This window comes from Tachypleus tridentatus, chromosome 10, assembly GCF_004210375.1.
Source record: "Tachypleus tridentatus isolate NWPU-2018 chromosome 10, ASM421037v1, whole genome shotgun sequence".
In the NCBI taxonomy this organism is placed as follows: Eukaryota; Metazoa; Arthropoda; class Merostomata; order Xiphosura; family Limulidae; genus Tachypleus; species Tachypleus tridentatus.
Window position 1 is genome coordinate 141743182 of NC_134834.1, and position 22588 is coordinate 141765769.

At 33.3% G+C, this 22588-nt stretch overlaps 1 protein-coding gene across 2 annotated transcripts in view; it reads left to right on the plus strand.

The window, feature by feature from the left end:
• Positions 1–22588, plus strand: part of LOC143230471 (urease accessory protein UreG-like) — a 52040-nt gene that overhangs the window by 1636 nt on the left and 27816 nt on the right. The window contains exons 1-3 of one of the 2 annotated variants that reach the window (XM_076464102.1): positions 3997–4130; positions 9818–9946; positions 19070–19203. In XM_076464102.1, the coding sequence (XP_076320217.1) occupies positions 19078–19203 (126 nt within the window). In that variant the 5' untranslated portion in view covers positions 3997–4130; positions 9818–9946; positions 19070–19077. Of the gene's footprint in view, positions 1–3996; positions 4131–9817; positions 9947–19069; positions 19204–22588 lie in introns of those variants that run through there. The other variant, XM_076464100.1, reaches the window with a different exon arrangement.

The following is a 22588-nucleotide window of genomic DNA, read 5'->3' on the forward strand; positions in this document are numbered from 1 at the left end:
GAACAGATATTGAGAACCTCAATATGAATTAGTTAAAAAAAGAACTTTTTTTTAAAATATATATTAAGGTAATTTGAACATAGTAAACAACTTTGTGGCCTTTGCGAAACATCTATTTGGGTTTCTGTTTGCGATTATAGGGGGGGGGAGAATTTTAATGAAAACCAGTAAAAGTAATGAGACTTTACAGTGAGGTTAATGAAGTCATAGGATGATTTTTCTTTATTTCATGCATATGGATTAGGAAATGTTAACCAAACTATGAGATAGATTTTTTTCACCAATTAATCAGGGAACCTACAAGAAACAAGCTGTTTTAGATTTGTTGTTAACTTTTTAATGTAAAATTAGTTTGGAATGTGGGGATTAAATAAATCTGGGTTCAAATTATCATTGATCTATTGAATATTATTTTTAAAACTTAGAGAGTATAAGAATAATGAGAGGTTGGTTACAAATTTCAAAAAAATCAATAATTCTTTCTTGTGATTTGGGTGACTGAATCAATGGGAGATACTGGTTAACTGTGTAAAAATTTTAAAAGTAAAATTTTAAATGTTCAAAAGAGATATGTTCCTTTAAAAAAAAAGTGGCTGTAAGTAAAAAAAAAAGATTGTCTCATAAAATGTACAAGTAATAACATTAAAGAAAAGCATCATAAGTTGAAGAAGTTTAAATTGACTAATACAATTGGAAACTTAGAGAGAAAAAGGTTAAGAATGTTGCTGAAACATAAAATTAAATAGTCAAAAGGGGTACATGAATAAAAAGGCTGACAAAATGTAAAATTTCACATTTCTCTAAATACATTAAAAGAAAACAACATATTAGGGTGGGATCACAAAAATTGCTGGGTTATTAAATTCTGCTTTTTTTGCAATTATTGCCAATGAAGATTTAAGCAACATTTTATGTCCTGATCAGTCACTGAATGGAAACAAGATGATCACATTAATTATGAGCTTGTTAAGAAAGATTAAGAAGTTAATGATAAAATGCCTAGGCCAGAGAATATTATCTCAAAGATTTTGAAAGAGTTGGATATGTAAGCCTCTTGCTACTATTTTTTGTAAGTCTAAATAGTGAGCAGGTGTCAGAAGATTAAAAGTAGGTTAATGCTATTCCTCTTTTCAAGGTAAATTGTTCTGGTAATTATAGTCTATTGGTGTTACATGAGTGGTGGATAAAGTTTATCAAAGTCTAATAAACAATGCTTTGTTTTGGTTTCAGTAAGGGAAAAGTCTTGGTTTACTTACATTATGAAATTATATGAAGAAGTTAATGTCTATGTACATGAAGGTACAGCTGTGGATTTCATGTAACTGGATTTTCAGAAAGCATTTGACAAGGTACCAACCACTTAAAAGATATGTTAAAAAATTACCTCTGAAGATACAAGGGATAAAGACTCATTGGTTGGAAAAGTTGATAGATGGAAAAAAAAAGGGGATGTTATAAATGGAGTTCATTAAAACTGGATTAAAGTCACAAGTGGGGTACCTCAAAGCTCAGTATTAGGATCTTTGATCTGTATCAGTAACATAGATAAAGGAATGATCAATAAGTTACTTATAATTGCATATGTTGGCTGTGAGGATGCTGCTACTATCTTATGAAAGGATTTAGATTATTTGGTAAGACAGGCAAATAAATGTTTGAGTTAATTGTAATAAATTCAAAGTAATGGATGTGAGTTATTGTTATTTAAATTATAAATATATTTTGATAGGAAGGAATCCTTAATGTGTTAAGGAGGAAGAAAATTTTGTTGTACTGGTTGACTAGTCTGTCCCTTCAGCCATCTAAGTAGGAGTTTAGATTGTATTTACAGAAATTCTGTATAGGTCACTGGTAGGCCACATTTGGGATGTTGTGTTTAGTCTTGGCTGTCTCCTTAGGAAGGATATTTAAAGTGAATCAAACTTTGTGGAGTCCAAAATGGAACACCTTATTGATGAGTAAAAAAGTTGGTTGCATTAAAAATAATTAAAACTTCTTTTAATAAAAATTGTATACTATATTATTATACTTTCCATTAGATATTATTATCTTTAATAAATCAAGAGTACATTTTGAAAAGATATATCACAAAGAATGTCATTCCTGAAAAATACTAGATAATCAATGATAATTAACCTAGACATTAGAATTATGTAACAGAATTTTGAGCAAGGTATTGATGTATTGATAGTGTGTTTGAAAATGAAATGTTACAGTAATAACTATGTAGACTAATATAGTCTGCAAAAATTTATATTACAGAGTTGAAAATAAAATGTCAATGTTTTTGACATGCAGGACATTTTTCAAAACAAAGCTAGCTAGTTTAGTATTGTTATGTCAATTATAACAATAGTATTTTGTACTGAATGCTAACGTGATATTTCAAGGCTTTTATAATACAAAGGTCAGTGGTTAGTGTCTAACAATGCTTTGAGACAGTGTGCTAATTTCATGTTATTACATCCTCAGTAAGTATACAATTATGCATTTAAACATGAAAATATGAAAAAAAACATTTAAACATGCAAATCCTGTTTGCAGTCATAGTATGATAGTGCTTAGCAGTATTAATTTTGATAATGCAGGACATTTTAGTTCATTATTTCCCAAAGTGGGACATTGAAGTAACCACCAAAGTTTCTGGGAGACAGTTTTAAAATAAAACTGTCCCACCAAATTGGAATTTTTTGGTCACATTGAGGATATTGAATTGTTAAAGGGTTCTATGAATTGCTGCTAGGATGGAAAGGTTGTTATATGAGAACAGACTAAGATCTCAGAAATTGTTTTGTAAATAGAAATAATAATGCTGACATATCTTTTTTCATACTTAATGGCAGAAATGATAGGTCTAGGGAAACAAATATAAGTTTTGTTAGCATAAGAATCATCTTCAGCTAATTCAATTTTTATTTTTCAAAAAGGACAGTTAGCTTTGAATTGGATTACCATCAGGTGTGATGGAAACAGTAAATTTGAGGAATTTTAAGGGAAGGCTTCAAAAATATTAAAATGATAAAGGTTGCTTTGAGTTGTTTTTTATATTTTTGATAGTTTAGGAATGGCCTAGATGGATTAATCTATGTAGAGAACCATATGAGAACCATATGACTTACTGTTTTGCTGAAACAACATAGGTGGTGTGTGAGGAAATAACATAATAAATGTGATTTCATCTTAAGAATATGATGGTATGAACAAGGTGTAACAGATGGTTAGCTTATGATAAAGGTTGCTTTGAGTTGTTTTTTATATTTTTGATAGTTTAGGAATGGCCTAGATGGATTAATAGGTTTTTAAATGTAAAAAAAAAAGTACATAATAGTGATGGGTGCAAACTGAAAAAAGTGTTTTTCATGCAAAATATGACAAAAACATTTTTCAGATGGTACCCAGTAGTTTTATTCTTTTGATTTACTGAAGAATGCACAAGTGCAACAGTGTTAAGCTACAGAGAATTAAAACATGAAAGCTTCATATTTTTTGTCTAAATTCATTTGGTTTGCTTCTATTACCTTAAATAATAGGGCTGGCACAAAATGTAGATATGAAAATATAGGTTATGAGAGAACCATATGACTTGCTGTTTTGCTGAAACAACATAGGTGGTGTGTGATGAAATAACATAAAATAAATGTGATTTCATCTTAAGAATATGATGGTATGAACAAGGTGTAACAGATGATTAGCTTATGATATGAAGAACATTGACAGTGATGGTGGCTTTTTACAAGTTTGAGAGGAGAGTGAAGGGCATATTTAATTTTTTTTACTTTTTTTCATGGAAAGATTTCAATGACTAAAGTTTACTTTGTTGTCTGCAATATTGTTTTTTATAAGAACTTTTCCTAAACCAATAAACATTAGTTTTATGCAACATTTTATTCTAGATTTTTCTCATTTAAAAATTTTTATAAGAAGGTTGTTTCAATAGATTGAATTTGTTGTTTTTGTGTTATTAATTGCTGATTATCATTTTTGTTTGTACCTTAGGTTTGGAATGTTTAACTGATGTCAAATTACTAGTATATCAATACATTAGATAGCTTTTAACTTGATAAGCTATCTTATATCATCTTGAGTTTCCTCAGAGATGACTACAGAAGAGAAATGTGCTTTTCGTGAAGGTGAGATTTTAAATGGTATCTTTCTATAAATGCTTTTAAATATGAAAATAAAGTTACTGATATGTTTATCCTAGATATATTTACCTACTGTGTTCTTTTTATTTTATTAACAGTGAAAAGAGTTACCTTCAATTTCACGTTTTGGGAGTAAAATGCAAGCTAAGCTAACTTATGTGCAGATTGTCAAATGTTAATAAGGTGGTGTATTACCTACATTTCTCATTAAGTAAATTGATAAACTAAATTTTTTTTTCATTTATCATTAACATTATGATGGGTCTAACAGTGAATTCCAATCTTTTATATATGCTTATTTTGAAATCTTGTTTTAACTTCCTGTCTATTTAACATCATTAAAAATTTGAAAGCACAAGCACATTAATTCCATAGAATGTTGCATCACAATATTTTACAAGCCAAGTTTCTACTTATATGTCCATCATACACTTTCAAAAGTTATTTGTGTTATTTGAACTCTCATGAAATGTTTGTTACTCAGGTTTTAAAAATACTATTACACATCTAGCACTTGAGAGCTGTTGTGAATTATTGAACATTATAAAAACATAAAAAATGATAAGAAGCTCTTCTAAATCATTTACTGAAATATCATAAATGAAAGTAATGTAGATTTACCAAAGAGAAACCTTGTCTTATTAATCTAGTATGTTTTTTAGGAATGTTAAGTACAATGTGCTGATGACATTAAACTCTAATATTTATAGCAGTATTGAGGATACTTAGGTATTACAGAATGACTTGGATTAGTTGGAAGGTTGGACAGATAATTGGCAAATAAACTTTGATTTCAAGTCATACTTACTTACTTCTTGCACTTACAGCTGTTACTTTACTGCCATTTTCCTCCTTTGCCCATCTAACCATTGGTCCAATTTTTTCTTGCATGCTCCATTCATTTATACTTCACTTGATTATATTTGTCTTGTGACATTCAACACCTCTATCAATGCACTTACTATCCTGGTACTGTGAATAAGTCACTTACTCAGATAATATTATCACTTTTTCTTGACAAAGCATCACTTCTGGGTTTCCCAGTGCTGTGATCTTTGGAGATACTTTTAGCATTTTTTATGTTATCTAGTTGATTTTTATAAATAAAAATTTCTGTTATCAAGCCAAAGTATGGTATGAATTCCCAGATCATTATTTTAGGCACACAGGCAGTTCAGATCTCTCCTATTCATTTTTGATATCTAGCATCATAGACATGCGTGCCATTTTTCCGCTGAAACGCGGATTTCCCGCGGTTTTCAAACGGCCAGCGATCACCCACGAGATTCGTGTAAATTCGAGGAGAAAATATGAGTGATTTGGGGGCCGGGTAGGTGGTTTTTGAGGAGAAATCGTATTTTTTCAATGTTTATTGCAGAAAAATAAAATCTGACCGCCATCTTGGAGGCAGTCTTGTTGCAGGTCTCGTAGTCTGGTATCGTGTGCATACCAGACGATAAAATATTCTCTACGCTCCAAAGAAACAACAGCAATTGAAATGTTTAAAAGGAAAGATGTTCATTTTGATCCTGTAGTAGACAAGAGAATGTGTAAGGACATTAGATCAGCAGCTTCAAAGTATACCTCAAAGCTGAGGGAGAATCAGAAGAAAAGGGCAGAAAGGCTTGAGGCCTATGGTTCTGTGAAATCTGGCCCAGCCACCTTGGCTAAAAAAAAAGTCCAGAAAGCCGCAGAGGCACAGAGAGCTGCCCATTCAGAGAAGGAGAGAAAAAAAGCTCGGAAGAGAGCACTGGAAACCCTTGTCTCGAAAAAGAGGAAAGTAGCCAAGATTGATTAAAGGAAATTAAGTGATTTGAAATTTGACTGTAATTTATGCAGAAGAGCAGAAGTTGATATCAGTGACTGAAAAAACATTTTATTATTATCTGCAGCATACAGTGCCAGTGGTTTATTTTAAAGCATATCATTAATTTTATTTTGAAGCAATGTCAAAGCTTTCCTTGATTTGCTGTTTCAGTTTGTATTGTGAAAGAATGAAAAATATACTGATATTGAGGTACCAGTAATTTACTGACAAGATTGTATAGATGAACAAGTTTTACTGTAGGTAGTCATGTAGAGTAATTTTAAGTAATTTGAAATTTTAATGTAATACATGCAGCAGAGCAGTAGTTGTTGATGTCAGTGACTGTACAAAATTTAATTTCTGAGGCATATCACTGATATCAGTAGTTTAATATTGAACCATATCAGTAGTTGAATTTTTAAGCAATGTCATAGCTTTCCTTCATATGCTGTTTTAGTTTGTATCGTCAATTTGTGAAAGAATGGAAAATTCACTGACATTAAGGTACCAGTAGTATAATGACAAGATTGCATAGATGAACAATTTGAACTGTAGGTAGTCATGATTAGTCAAAAGAGTAATTTTATGTGATTTGAAAATTGTTTGGAATATATGCAGCAGAGAAGTAGTTATTGGCAATGACTGTAAAACATTTAATTGGCTGCATACCAGTAGTTGATGATGATGATGTTATTGATGACAAAAAGGATAATAATGAAATGATTTGTATTTGAAATATTTACTGAGTTATTTTGGCTTTATTAACTCATATTACTAATATATTTTGATTTAGAAAAAATTAAACTGAATAAATAGCAAATAAACAATCTTAAATTTCATTTATTTACTTTTATTTTATTTGTTAATTTTAGATATTTTGATATATCTTCTAAAATGAATGCAAATTAAAGAATAAATCAATCTGCTAAAACTGTAAATGAAAGTTATAGTTTTATTAGTTTGATTTAGTCTTTTAATTTCCTTTTGTTATTTTATATGATATATATTGTGTACTTTGCCAACATTGCAATGTCAAAAAACATAAAGAAATTATGTCCCAGATTGCACCAAATCACACCAAATAGCATCAATTTTTAAAAAATTTCCCAGGGGGGCATGCCCCCGGTCTCCCCTAGTCAGGCCCGGCTGCGCCGCGCTGTGGCACCTCTGGCGCCAGGCTATATACCTTTTCCTCTTTTTTTCATAAATGTCTTTGGCATGCCTGCATAGAACAGTTGGGCATTGGAGAGTTGCTCTGAATTTAGACTCTCAGTGGTCCTATTCATAGTGAGGTGGAGATGTATATTCAGTACAGCTGCAATTTAGGATAATCCTAAACCTTCTGGAGATAATGTATTTGCTATACCTTCTTTTTTAAATTCTGTTATCTTTTTAGAGCTCCTTTGGATAAACTTATTGTGATAAGTTTAAAACTTGCAATACTGACATTGAGGATTCAGTTCCTTATAGTGGACATAACAGATAGTCCAATGGTGTTTTTACTGTGACAAAACATATCTGACAAAGTGTTCTAAACAACAGTAATGTGAACAGTTTTTAAAAGAAATAAGAAAGGAGGTCACTTTTAGATAGGCTGCTTTTAATTTGCTTTTCAGTTGATCTTTTGAGAATGTGATGTTTTAAGTTTTTCACCAGTTGCTTTTGAATGTGCACTTGCTCACTGTAAGGCCTAAGAACAAATATTTAGTTTTCTGTCCATCCACGAATATTGTGGTTCACGCAGGAGGTTTATTGCTAAGTTACATAAAGGGACAGCTTTGCCTTATCTGCCATGGTTGTAAGAACTATGCTTTGTAGCCCACTTCTGCCAGGTTGAAGTATATCCTAACTCTCAAGTAATACATCTGCTCCTCAAAATTAGGGGGTTCTAAGGTGGTACTTGTAATTGCCCTGCATAAATCACTGCTTCCTGGAGAGATGGTAGTAAGTCTAAGATGTTACAACCCTCAGGATCACTACCTTCATTGATGATAAGCTGGAACCTTTGTTAGCATGCACATTTTTTCTATTGTTAGCTACTACATTCATTCATGTTATTGTTGTCATTGGCATCTAACTTTCATCAGCTCTTATGGTGTGTCAAAACTCCACTCCTGTTCAAACATTTTGAATCCCTGACATCAGCCCCTTGGTACATTGGAACCCATTCTTCACCACCATTGTCCATTCAGTCTGTAGGATTTCCTTCTGCTGCAAATATTTGGATTTTGAGACTTAGTTCTATGGCTATTAGTTTTTTTGTTTTGGGGTCTGGTGGAAAAAAGAAATAGGATCATGCTATTAATTTTGAGGTTTTATTCCCCTTGGCTGTTAGGCCTGAGAAGACAGGAATTTGGTGTCCAGTCATTGATTTTCATAATAAGTGTCAAAATCTAGATTGTTTAAGATTCACAAATGACTCACTCCTCAATTCCTGGATTCTATTTTCAGAAACAACTAAGACAGGGTTCATTCTCAGAGTTGAAACATCTATTCTTGTTTTGACTCAATATGTTGTCAATACAGGTTTTTTTCTCTGTGATATATCTCAGTTAGGGTCAACTAACTCCTACCCAGCTCTTTGCTATGGAACAGAAAGCCCCACTTTCACTCACCTCTTCTGTCCTCTGCTGGTACAGCAGTAAGTTTATGGATTTACAATGCTAAAATCAGGGGTTCAGTTCCCCTCAATGGACTTAGCAGATAGCTATAAGAAAACACTCACCTCTTCTCGCACTACATGGATGGTTTTGTTTCATTTGGGAATGTGGACAACACTGAAATCCCTCATGACTCTGTGATAAGTACACAGGATATCCTTTCAATAGTCTTAATTAGACTAAGGAATTATATACATAAACATCAATTCACTGGATTCACCAGTTTCCTTATTCAGGATCAGTCTTCAGTTTTGAAGGATTGTTAGGACACTCCTAAGATATGGGTATCTCTGCTACCACCTCATCCAGAGATTTTCTCTTCACGAATGTCTCACTTCAGGGATGGGATGCAACAGTTAGGAATTCCAAGGCCTATGCATGGACAACAAGGCTTACTACACAACATTTTAGTCCTTCTTGCTCTTAAAGAGGTGGTGACTCATGGTCTGTACTTATTAAGGGAAAATCATAAAGCATCACTCCAACAATTCCATGGTGATGTTTTGCATTTCATATCAAGGGCCACCTGGTCCAAGGCTACTCCTCATTTTCAGACTCTGTATTCTCGCTGATATTCAAAACTGACTGGCCCATTTCTCATTAACAGCTACTTCAATCCAGTTTTTCTGGATACCAGGCCACGTTGGTATTTGTGGGAATGCGCTTGCAGACATGGCAGCTAAATCTATCTGCTCTGGCACTATCACCACTGTGCTTATTCCGTATATGGACTATGGTCCTGTATTCAAGGCTCAGCTCCATGCCAGCTGGCAGTTCACTTGGAGTGAAAAACGTGACAACAAGCTTTTTCAAATAAAACCCTACGTTGGGCTTTGGCCATCTAGCTTCCGTAAGGTTCGGAAGGAGGAAGTTGTTCTAACTAGACTATGCAATGGTCACAGTTTTTTGACTCATCATTTTCTTTTATCTGCAACTGATGCACCAGTGTGTAGTTTGTGTAACATTCAAATCACTATCAGCCACATTTTACTTTCTTGCCATCATTACAACTCTCAATGACGGCACTATTTTAAACATGTTTTGTCCCAGGGTTTGTCTGTAACATTGGACAGTGTTATTGGTGATGGTGACACTGTCCACCTTGATAAAGTTTTTAGTTTTTTAATGGCCAATAATCTTTTTAACCTCATTTAAGTGTTTGATATTTATTCATTACACCTTTTTAATTGTGGTTCCCTTTTCAGAGTCTCAATCTCTCTAGTTCAATTTGACATTGTAAACTGGCCAGAACATTAAATAACTCGACACCAGGACTGGAAAGGCCAACTTCAGGTGATTAACACTGCTGTTTGAACTACTCGTTAGTCATCCTGGTGAGTTGTTATTACACTTTTGCTGCATGTCATTTAACACTTTTATTACTTTACCTTTTAGTACTGGCCATAATGACACATAACCAGGACAACAAGAAAGACCAACTTCAAGTGACTGACGGTGATTCTTATACTTACCTGTTAGTCTTCCTGGCGGGTTATGATCATTACCATTCTGCTACAGGAAGTCCTTTACAACTTTGTAGACTGGATGTCAACATTGGTTTTATGCCATTTTCTGTTTTTAATTGCTGTTTTGTTTTTACCTTTGTTTCTTTTTACAAATGTTACTACATTTACTTTACTTTTACCTTTTTACAGGACATTTGGCTAATTTTTATTATGATTTGGCTATATGTCTTTTAACACTTTTCTTATTTTACCTTTTGATAATGGCTGTTATGTCAACATAACCCGGAACCAGAACTGGAAAGGCCAACTTCAGGTGACTGACGTTGGTTCTTGTATTTACCTGTTAGTCTTCCTGGCGAGTTATGATCATTACCATTTTGCTAGAGAAAGTCTTTTACAACTTCTCTTACTCTGCTTTCTCTCTAACATTGTAGACTAGGTGTCAACATTGGTTTTATACTTTTTCTGTTTTTCAATTATGTTTTACCTTCATTTCCTTTTATGTATTTTACTACATTTAATTTATTTTTACCTTTTTACTGGACATTTGGTGCAGATAGCCTAGCTGCTTTGTGCCACAAAACACTAAATCAATCAATCAATCAGACCCTGAATATTCTTTCTTGGGACATCTCCTGTCATATCACCTTGTACTATTTTGCTATGCTGCACAGGTAATAACTGTAGTAATAGAAAAATTGTATCTATTGAAACAAATTCCCTCAACAGAATAGATGCAACATTATAAGGTTGTCTGATTGACTGGTTCTCATTTTGTAATACTAATGATTTGTTTCAACCAATTATTGGGTCCTGTTGATAGCACTGAATAGGCATCTACACCCTGGTTTCTGTTTCTGTAGTACCTCTGGAATTGCCCACCTCTTCTGCTTCCTCTTTGGCTATCTCTGTAGAGGCAGCCATGATCTGACATGGTAAAACTGGCTATCCAGAAGCTCAAGCTTCAGGCATGAGGTTATACAGTTCTTCACACAGTATTGAGGTTTAACTTCTAGCATTGCAGTATGATTGTCACAGTCATTGCTTAGTCCTGTGATTTAAAAACAGGAATGGCACACACATCAACAGTGATGTGTGGAAAGAAAGTCAAACCATCTTTGATTAGAAGTGCCAACCATAACTCTTTTTTAACCTGGCTGTTAGTGTTTTGCATCTTTTACAGTCTCCTTGTATAAGATGGTTTTGTCAACAACTCTTTGATACTTGAGACAATATTTCTTTGACTTCCTCTAGTTGCTTTGTATCCTTATTCCAATTCATTCCAGTTACCAACTAGTTGTAGTATATTAAAGTTACATTACATATGCTTTTTCAACACTCAGTTGTAATCTAATTTGCATATGCCATGCATCACCTTCACCTGAAGGTTTATTTTTGTTGCTATAGAGCTAGAGACATCAGCAGTCATATTGGGTTTTACTGTTTGTCCACAAGATGCTTTATCATTCTGCTTATGTTCTCAAACCTGTTCTTTTTTCCTGAGACACTTTTCATCAATTCATCTTATCACTATTTCTCATTTCTGAGACTGATCAGAGTTTGATCATTCATTATGTCCATCGAGAGTAAGCTTTGAAGTTTTGTTGCCTGAACTAATGTCTTTAGAGATGTTAGATAGTGACATTTCATTCATTGAAATCATTCAGTGTCCAAGAATTTATTCCCATTTACCTTGACAAGGTGGGTACAAATTTGTTCTATATTACTTATTCTGATCTCTCTTTGTAGGTGAAGAATCTTCTGTTAGTCATGTCTAATAATATTTGTTAACAATTCTATTTCCTTAGCTACCAGTTTGAACTGCTTGCTGAAGGACATTGTACAGGCTGGCATATATAGACCTTCTATACTATTTTATCTTGCATTATTTGCATGATTCAGCAGATTCTTCATCTGGGGGTGCTTGACTAACCCCTGTAGCTATCTTAACCACTTATGCTAGATTATACAGATTTGTGAGTATTTTCATTGCTATGCTTATCTCTTCTTTGCCTTTCATAGTTTCCAACTTCTTTTCACAGGATCCCTCTCTGTGGTAAGTGTTGCTCAGGCAGGTATGCTTTTATCCCACCAATTGTGCAATAGCAACTAATAATGTAGTATAATTTGTACAGGCTGTAACAAGCTCTGTTGAAATGAGGTGTTCTATAAGACCACATGTAGAAGTTGACTGGGTAATATTACTATATTGTGCTGTACTGCCATTCGTGGGCTGTCATAAATGATCCTGCCCTTCACTGCCAATCATTAGGTTGAACAGATCTGGGTCAGTTTTCTTTTAAAAGTTTAGGGAACTTGGTTCACCTATTGCACTGTTTCCAGAACAATTTTCTTGAGGATTTCTCAGTGTGCATTACAATGCAGGTTCTACAAATAGAGCTAGGGAGTTCTTACCACATCTGGTTTTCAGTCACTGAGATGGTAGACAGAGGTTTTCCATCAAAGTGTTAGAGTGAATATTTCACATTTTTGGAAAATTAGGTAAAGTTGGGGGGCTTTCCTGGCCTGATTGCTGGATGTTTTCCCCAGATGTTGGCAAGAGCAGCACCATTCTACGCAGGAGAATGCTCATAGTACTTGTTCAGATTTGACAGTCAACTATTCAGTTGGATTAAGCATGGTTCTTTTTTTGTTTGATATTGATTCGGTACATTTTTCACAGAAGAAGGCCTACTGTTTCCTCATTATCCAGAATACACAGTGGTCCCATCATGAGTCCTTGGTTGAGCACAGTTTGTTCCACATCCTTTCCATAATTTTGGAGACAAGTGGAATTTACCTTACACACTTAGTTGGGAAGTAAGAATGTGTGTTCCGTGATGATGAGAAAACCAACTTGTAGAGAAAAATATATATGTAAGAACAGCTGGTATGGGTAGAGAAAACTCTATGTAGAGGACAAACAATGTTTTGATCTTGTTTGCTTCTCTACATAGAGTTTTCTCTACCTATACTAGCCGTTTTTACATATATAAGGATGTGTGTTCATAATTCCAGACTGGATTAGTTATGTTTACTCATGTTGAGTAAGATGTACAAGATCCTGTCATTAAGTGGGGTGTAAAAGACTGAAACAAGCTAGAAAAATGAGACCAATGCTTAGATGGGCAAAGGAAGAAACCCTGGCAGTTGAGTTATAGTGTTAATGGAGGTAAGTATTATTGGAAATAGATTTTTGATTTAAGAAAATGTTAATTTGTAGTTAGTGCAGTATTAATTTGGTTAATATTTAACTTGTATTGCTATGGTGTATACCTCTCACTGATGGGTTATTTTAATTACCTATTGAAAGTAATTCAACATCCAGCTCAAGTAACAATAATAAATTAATGTTTTTACTACTTAAACATGTACTGTCATAAATTTGTTGTAAGCATACATTGCAAATGACTAATGTAAAACAATTCAGCATGTACAAAAGAACTGCAATAGCTCACATGTTGATTGAGCCACTCTCTGTCTTGAAATCACCATACATTCTTTGAGTATTTGATTTAACAATGCACAATTCTATTTCTATATCATGCCATCAGAAGAGGGATGAAGAACTATTGTCCTAGTCATTTTAATTGTACAACTTACACAATTCTGCAAACAAGCCTGATTCAGAATTTCATCTCTAATCTGATTGGAGCTCCATAGAAACACCAACTCTTGAGACAAATTTCTTATGTGAGTCTTCTCAAAAGAGTTTAGGGATAGCACATGCTTCTGGTCTATCAGTGAAGTCATTTATCACATCCAAGCTGTACCAAATTCCACTGTTACTTTGTGAAAGAGGGTCAAGCACAGCAATAGCAGCTCTCTCCAGTGGTATTCCAACACACTACTGCTGTATCTGCTCTTGCTTTTTCTTTTGTGGTTTTTGGACCATTTTGGTTCTCAGAAGAGTTCATGTTTTTTACACCAGTTTTTCCACAGATTCTCAGCACTAAACATAGCAGAAGCATCTTTTATTAATTTCAGTGTCTTCTTAACACTGAAGTGTCCAATTGTTGACATATTTTGAAGATAACTAGTATCTTCCCATTTTTGACATAATAGGTCCTCTCATGAGCATGAGGAATACCACTGTTTCCAAGGCATAATTATTTTCTAGCTGTATGATGCATTGATTTACTATGAGGGTCTCTCTGCATTATTCTTGAGACACTGAATAATTAGTTTCAAACTTTTATCCTTTGCCTGAGCAACTTTCAGTTGGGTGTTGGATCACATAATTATTTTTTGATGTGGATGTCACATCTCAAATTAAATTTTGCCTGTATATGAAACTGGCTGTCTTTTCTATCTTGTGCTTCACTCTTCACACATTTTTCTCCACTCATAATTTACACATGATTTTTCAGATAATATACCAGTATATTCATGATTCCATCCAGAGTTATGTATAATATTAAAATTGTACTTTTGGAGTTTTTGGAGCTGTCTTGCTATTTGGTCTTCTTCATTAAAAAAATTCAGCATTCACTTTAAAAGTTACATGATCTGTTTGGAGATCTGTATCAATATGTAAATAATGTTGTAAGTGACTTAGGGCTTGAACAACACTTAGTATCTTCTTTGGAATGCACAGTACCATCTTTTTTTTTTTTGCATTTATTGTCTTATTATAATAAGCAACCACATTTTCCTCTCTATTGTTTTTGTGAAAAAACTACTCCCTCTGCAAAATCACTGGCATCTATATCTAAAATGAGGGAACTTCTAGAGTTAGGCATTACAGTACAGCAGGAGTATTGGTCAATTCCATTTACTTTAGCCTGATTCTCATGTCCTTATATAGTATTGGAACTATATCATAATCTGCAGTGCAACAAAACTTATTTGTGATATAGCAATATTTGTAGAGTGTGATATAACATTAGAGAAATATTCTACAAAATAACATTAGTAAGAGCACAGTTCAAGAAATATCTTTCCTTCGTGCAGGTTTTTTGGTGTTGGCCAATTCTGTACAGAGTGAATTTTAATGGATCTATAGACACTCCTTTTCTGCTAACTATGTATTGCAGGTAACTCTCCTATTGATGGAATGATTCACACTCCTTGGTATTCTGCTGTATAAAACTACTGACTGATTGTGAGTAGCTCAGTGGTAAGTCTGAAAATTTGTGTTGCTGAAAAACAGATTTTGATTCCATGGTTGACATAGCACAGATAGCCATTGTGTAAATTTGTGCATGACAACAAAAAAACAAGGTTGATATGTATACTTGATAGCTGTTACAGTTTTCTGCTGAAAAGCTACTTGATGTTGTCAAGACTGGTTGGCCCTTTGGGATGGGCAAGAAGAGAGATGACTTGTTGCTCTGGAATATTGTTTCAAACTGAGCACAGTAAGTCTCCCATTATACCTTCCCATCATAGTCCATTGGTTTATTAATTGACCTATGTTCAACTGGCTAGAATAATTCTGGATTGGGTTGTTTTGTGACTGGAGTAGTTCAGAAAGATCTTGTAATCACAGATTGCTTAGCAGGAGTGATAACATGTGTAGACCATATTTAGTAGGTAATGGTGACTTGTGTTGAAATTCTTTGGCAAATGCAGAAAGTGGATCTTTTCATTTAATAGTTCTTTTTCTAAGTGTTTTATTCTGTGATTGAAATTATATTCTGACTCATTTACCTTCTTGTTATGATCTTTCTGCACATTATTAATGTATTTTTGTACTTTATTGGTGTATTTTTAACTTTAATTTTCTCATTAGTCTTTCTGTACTTTTAGATGTTCTATTGTATTTCACATTTGACTTCACTGATGATCTTGTGTATTTCTTCACTTGTGTTGTATTCTGTCTGTACATCTCTAATAACTTTGTTTAAACTGTTTTCATTATCTGGTAGTGAAGTACTGAACATGACAATACATTGTGAATCAAGCCTGTGCTCAAGTTAGCTAGCATGTATACATAAAAATGTGCATAATTTTTTTTAGAGATGTCATTTTTCATTTTGCACATATCATTTATAAATACACTACCATCACTGAGGTGCACTAAAAACAGGTATGTCTACTTATTGCACACTGTGAAAATGACTATTTCTTTTACATAGACACTTGCATTGTGCTTAAAAAGAAACAAATCACAATTAGGAATGTAATGATACATTTAATTATTGATAGATTACAATAATAGATGTCTCATTGCATTATTGGTAAATTTCAGAATTTATAAAAATTACCAATAATACCTTCAGTTATTAATGTTTATTTATAAACTTCATTAATTTCTAAGTTCTTTTATTTAAACCATTTCTTAGTAATTTCCCTTTGTTTAAGACTGGTTTTAATGTTTCTACTCTTCTTTAACCTGAAGAGCTTATTTGTCACATCCACCATTAGCAGTGTTGCTTGTACAATGGACCAAACCTCTATTGGAGAATTAGAAAATATTATAATTCAGATTTTATTATGTGTATCTTTATGAATATTAGCAATCTTTCAGTAAATATGAAAAGTGTGTTGTGTAAGAAGTTCAGATTATTTTAAAAATAAAATATTTGCATGAAACACTAATTTCATGATAGGGACAACTTCTATCTATTTTAATTTTAGAGTTTCATATTTTATTTGCACAATCTCTAGAATTTCCTTAAATCAACCTGAGAAGTATTTTTCAGTAATGTATATTTTTGTCTGTAGATTCTTTTATACAAATAGCACATACTTGAATCTTCTATTTTTGATGAAAACCTAGCACATGGATCTTATACTGAGCTTATGAATTTTGATGGAACCAATAAACCCACCATAATTTGAAGTGATACTGAGTAAAACATTGAAAGTAAAGTAATGCCCATTCTTATCAAAAGTGATTTGGTACAGAATGACTGGTTTAGGTTTAAAGATATTGAAAGGTAGATATAAAAAGTCCAAAACTGAACATTTATACAAAAGGATTATTGAACTCCATAGTGATCAATCTCCTAACATTCAAAATTTGTCAAATAGCTTTATGTTTTTGTGTAACAAGTGTTGATTGTGAGAGTATTTTCTGTACAAAGCAAGCTCAAGGCAAAATTCAGGTATTCTTTGAGAGCTAAAGAGATTGTTTAATGAGAATTGTAATGCTAGACCCAGAAATTTTATGCTTCAAATTCTATAAATAAAAAAAACAAAACAACAAACAGAAGAAGGGTGAGGCTTTCACAACCATACAGACAGAGAATTAAGAAAATTACATAAATAAATGTGTAAATTGTGTGTTTTTGTAGTACTTCCATAAGGCCAAATGCATAAGAAGGTAGTAGTGACACATTCAAACTTATAAATGGTTCAATCACTTCATAAACCAGTATACAAATCCTCGTCCTTGATACTGAATTAGTGACCACCTTTGGAAGGTACTGATAGAAGTGAAATTTCATCATTGCCTTACTGATTATGGCAGAAATTATTTTGAGCTATTCCTGATTGTTAAGCCCTGCAAGATAGATCAGGGTTTTTATTTTTTATACTTGATTATTGTATTTCTCCAATATTGAATGTTCAGGCTTATAATCCTAACCAAACTACACATTCAGGCTCAGTTGAACATCTGTGTGATAATGAATGATTGAGCTGTCTGACATTTCACCCATCTTAATGACATTTGATGATATATTTACCTCTACCAATTCTGTACTTCCTACTTCGTATAGATGTGGTCTTGCACTGAATGCTGTTCCACTAGTTAACTGCACACTTCCTTGATGTCACATTCCATGGGCTTCCTCTTTTTGATGCTGTTTTTGGATAGGAGCAGATCTTTGTAATCTCTTTCTTTGCACTAGCATCTCCACAATTTTTGCTGTGGAATTTTAGCTCTTTATGATTCAGAAAGGTGAGTAATGTTGCTGAAGATAACATTTTCCTTACCTGAAAATCTCTCTTGGATAGATACTCACCTTTGTACATCATCTCCAATCCTTCCTTTCCATTTCTGCTGAATTTAGTTTGCCTTGTCAATTATGATCCTATGTTTACACAGGGAGAATACTGTGCATGGAGGATATGTTGCCCTACTATTGATAAAGGATTATAGTCTAATGATTACTACATCATAGTCTGACACAATGCATGTTCACACATGTAAGAGTGGAAATTTTATTCAAGGCTGGTGTCATGTGCAGGTATGTTTTTGCTCGTAGTAGTCCTACAAATTCTGTGTTCACTTGTAAAATGTGCATGGATTTATTCTGGATTTCATAAAAATGAAATAAAACATTAATTGTACCATTTATACTGACTCACTTAGCTCTTCAAAGAACCTTGAATTACATATTTTTTTCTGTTCCATATTCAGAAGTGAAAAGCCCATTTCTCAGTTTTATCATTGCTTATCTCATTTTTGTGGATCAATGAACATGTTGGTGGCAGAATGAATAAACTTGTACTAAGCAGATCTTCAATGGTAATATCAACCTTCTTTTTATTTCTTATAACTGGGAAGGATTCATACCAGTTAGCAAATGATTTGGGGTTAGAAGAACTTTAAAAGCTTTTCCATACACAACCTGCTGATTAGTCATCTAGTTTGTACAATATTTCAAGAGAGGACATTGTTCTGACTAGACTCCACATGACATATTTTGACACATCATTTTCTTCTACAGAGCAGTATATCAAAGACAACTGTGCATTTTACTTTTATACCATCATTATAACACTGAGTGATGGAATTGTTTGTATATATACAAGTTTGGGTTACCCTTTTGTGATTGTGCATTATAAATGTTAAACTTGAACATGTTTCAACTAATTATTAGCCATAGGCTTTTTAATTCAATTTAAATTTTTAATATTTTTCTTTTTTTGGAAAATAAAGATATGTTTTATATAGTGTAATTCTTAGTATACATGTATATATATTTATATTCTTCAATGAACTTTATATTACTATTGTCCAAAATAAAAAAAAGGTTTGTAGAATTAACCAACTCCAATAAAACATGTGAATTTTTTTTTGTATTTTCCATTGCACAGTTGGATCTATGCAACCTGTTCATGGTTCTCATCATGGGCACAGTCATGAACATGATCATACACATGAACATATGGAAACACCTGGAAGTTACTTGAATAGAGATAAATACAAGGTCCGAGAGGATTGGAATCAGGTGAGTATATTTACTAAAGTCTAAAAGTTTTTCATAGTTTGAACAAAGTTTGAAATCTCATCCTAAAAATACTTCAAATATATTGTGGCTGATGATGCTGTTGTTCAAAAGCACTTACGAATATTGTTAAAATTAGAAAATTAATATGTTTTTACATGAGTGAGGTGAAGGGTAGATTGATGATTTTTTTGTTGTTTGTGAAAAATTGATGCCACTACCATGACATTCTTTTCTGTCATTGTTCACAACAAAATTGGTCATAGGATACCCATCTTTCTTTTTATATACTTTTACTCTGTATCGTGTATCTACATTTTTGTCTTTATGCTTATATTGTGTGAGGTCTGAAATTTTTCACAGATTATTGGTCACTTATCCTAGTAAGTGTCACGATTGTGCCTTAGAAGTGTGTCACACATCTTGCTGTCATTCAGCTTTAGAGCTGTTGTCTCTCTAACTAATTGGGATCTTTTGTCTCATCTGCCATATCCATGTCTTCATACACTTAAGAACTTAGGGGTTGATGTACCCAAACTGTCTTACCATTGAACTGGTTCCCTCACTTAGTTTTGCACCACTGTTTAGTAGAGATACTAGGATATGGCCTTTGACATCTACAGCCAATTACTTAGAACTGTAAGTGGGAGCTGAGGAATCTGGGAGCACCCATAATCCCACCAATATTCATATTAACATTGGTGTGTAACAGGCAGGTCAGTCAAAGCATCTAGCCCTCCTAAATAATCCCAAATATATAAGCTATTTGATTTGGTTATCATAGAAGTTTATGCTTCTACACAAGATCACAGTTGAGTTGCTCTATGGTGATATACAGAAATGTTATGATTGGAAAAAATCATCAAACATGCTTTGTTACAGGTGATTTAAATGCCAAGTTTTGCATAGCAAAATTTAGAGATAATCTGAGTCAATATAAACTTGGTTCATAAGATGAGAGAGCTGATAAACTCTTGTAGTTCTGCCAACACAATGATCTCTTGATAGTTAACACCTTTAAACAACCTGTAAGATTATTGTCGATATTCACAGGAACCAAACAGACTACATGATGATAAAGCAGTGCTTTAGATACTGTTTAAAGAATATCCATACTTGTCCTGGTGCTCTTGTAAATTCAAATAATAACTTCCTGTTTATGGTAAAAATTAATGTTAAATAAAAATCTTAAAGGAAAAGAACATTCATGAACAGTTGGATGTAAACAGACTTGAAGAAATTGGGAGAATCTGTGCTTTAGAGGTCAATAAGAGATACAAGCTCCATGTATTGGAAGAAATAGAACAGGTAGAGAATGTAAAGGGAGGTAACCAATGAAAGAAAAGTATGTTTCACAAAAAAAAAGTCAAGAGAAAAGAAAGATTGGATGATGGATGTATCAAAAGGTGAATCATTAATTTATTTAAAAATGGATTTAAGGACAAAACGCAGATGGATGGAAAATTCTATTTGAAAGAAATGCATGCAGTAATCAAAGATGTGACTTGTACAATGACCCTAATTTTAGAGAAACCAGAATGATAGAGGGAGACACTAGATCAAGCATTATATGTACAGAAATTGAGGAAAACAGGGAAGCACTAGGTATTGATAAGGTAACAACAGAACATCTATAGGCCCTGAATGAGTCAGAGATAAAGATTTACTGGCTTTTTTAGTTTAGAATAATGGGGATTTCAACCCTAGGAATACATTCAGTTTTTACTTAATCACTGGTCTTTACCAAAGTTTTCCACTAACAGGTACATGACAATGCTTTGATCTTTGAGCTCTGACTATGAATACATGTCTATCCTTCCAAAGGGACCACACCCACAAATGGCCATTGCTACCTAGGTACCTTCATATTACCCAACTCCCATTTATGTTTCACTTAAAATATATCTTGAGTCAAAAGGTACTGTTCTGAGATGGATACTCTCCCTTCTGGTGTCTCATTTTTTGTCCAGTCTCTTTAAAAGACTGACTATCTCTACTCAGTTTATGCTACAAGCTTTCTCTCTTTTATTTTCCTAATGCTACCTGGTTTTGCACTGGAGTTGTTCCACCAAGTATATTATGATATACCCTAACCACACTAATCTTATGGTATTTTTGAAAAACTTATGCAGGTTCTGAAAGTGCTCATATCTTCTGTCCATTTTTTCCACACTTTTCTTTTCTGGCCGAAGAATGTACCATGGTACAGATAAGATCCAGTCTCTCTTGGGTATGCCCCTAAGCATTTCTAAGTTATAGGATACTGCACTCTGTGGATTCCCTTCAAATGCTTCTTGAAGTGAGTTCATATACTCAAAATTTTGCAATGGTCCCTTCACCATTTCAACATGGGATTCTAGCCAAATGTGAGTAGCAGCTATGTATCATGTTGGAACTTAACATCTTCCAAAATTCCAAATACAATTCTGATATATACTTCCATTTATACTTCCCACACTTCCTCTATTTCTGGTGCAACTTACTTGTCTAATCTTAAAGTGATGATCAAACAATCAGTATAGAGGGAGTCAGCTGTGTTTTGGTGTTACTTTCTTATTGGTGGAGAATTGTCAAATGCTTATTTGCATAAAATAACACAGCAATAATATACAAAAAATATAAGATTAGGTTGGAGCCTCAAAGCTAGTGGCAAAAACAAATGTTTGAATATAGAAGGCAGCACTGTGTTAGATATACAGAACTGTTTAATTTATGTTTAATATGAAAGTTGTGATTTAGATAGTTATAGAACATAAATGTTAAATTAAGTATTTTTGAAAGTGACAATTTACAACAGGTTTGCATACATAACTTGTTATTAATCATATATTGTGTTGTCCAGTTGTGAATTGAAGTCATGATTCTTGAACCTTTAAGTTTTCTTCTTGTGAATTGAGTATTGTTACATCATTATGTATTTTAGTTTGTAGAACATTCTAGGCTTCAGTTGGGCAATACATATATTTTAGTGAAAATAAAAACATTTTAATGAAGTTAAATAACAAAATAAGTAAAATTACAAGGAGGGACTCTATTAAAAACAATGAATCCAAACCTCTGACTAATTATATTAGTTTGTTCTAACTCAGAAACAAGCCAAAACAAAAACAAAACACTGCATCAACTGAAAATATCTCAGCTACAATGTGGGATTATAAAATGTATCCTAGGTTTTGAAGCAGGGGTACACCATCTACCAGTCTTAACCTCCATTCACCAGTGTCACATAAGAAATAAATAATAGCAATAGATTTAGAAATAGAAATTAGGAGAGCAAGATGTGAGTTCTCAAACCCATAATGTCCCACATTTATATTACCCTTCACTGCCTGCAGACAGTTTTGGGAAGGTGACTGCTCTCCCAAATATAGAATTAATTGAAAAAAAT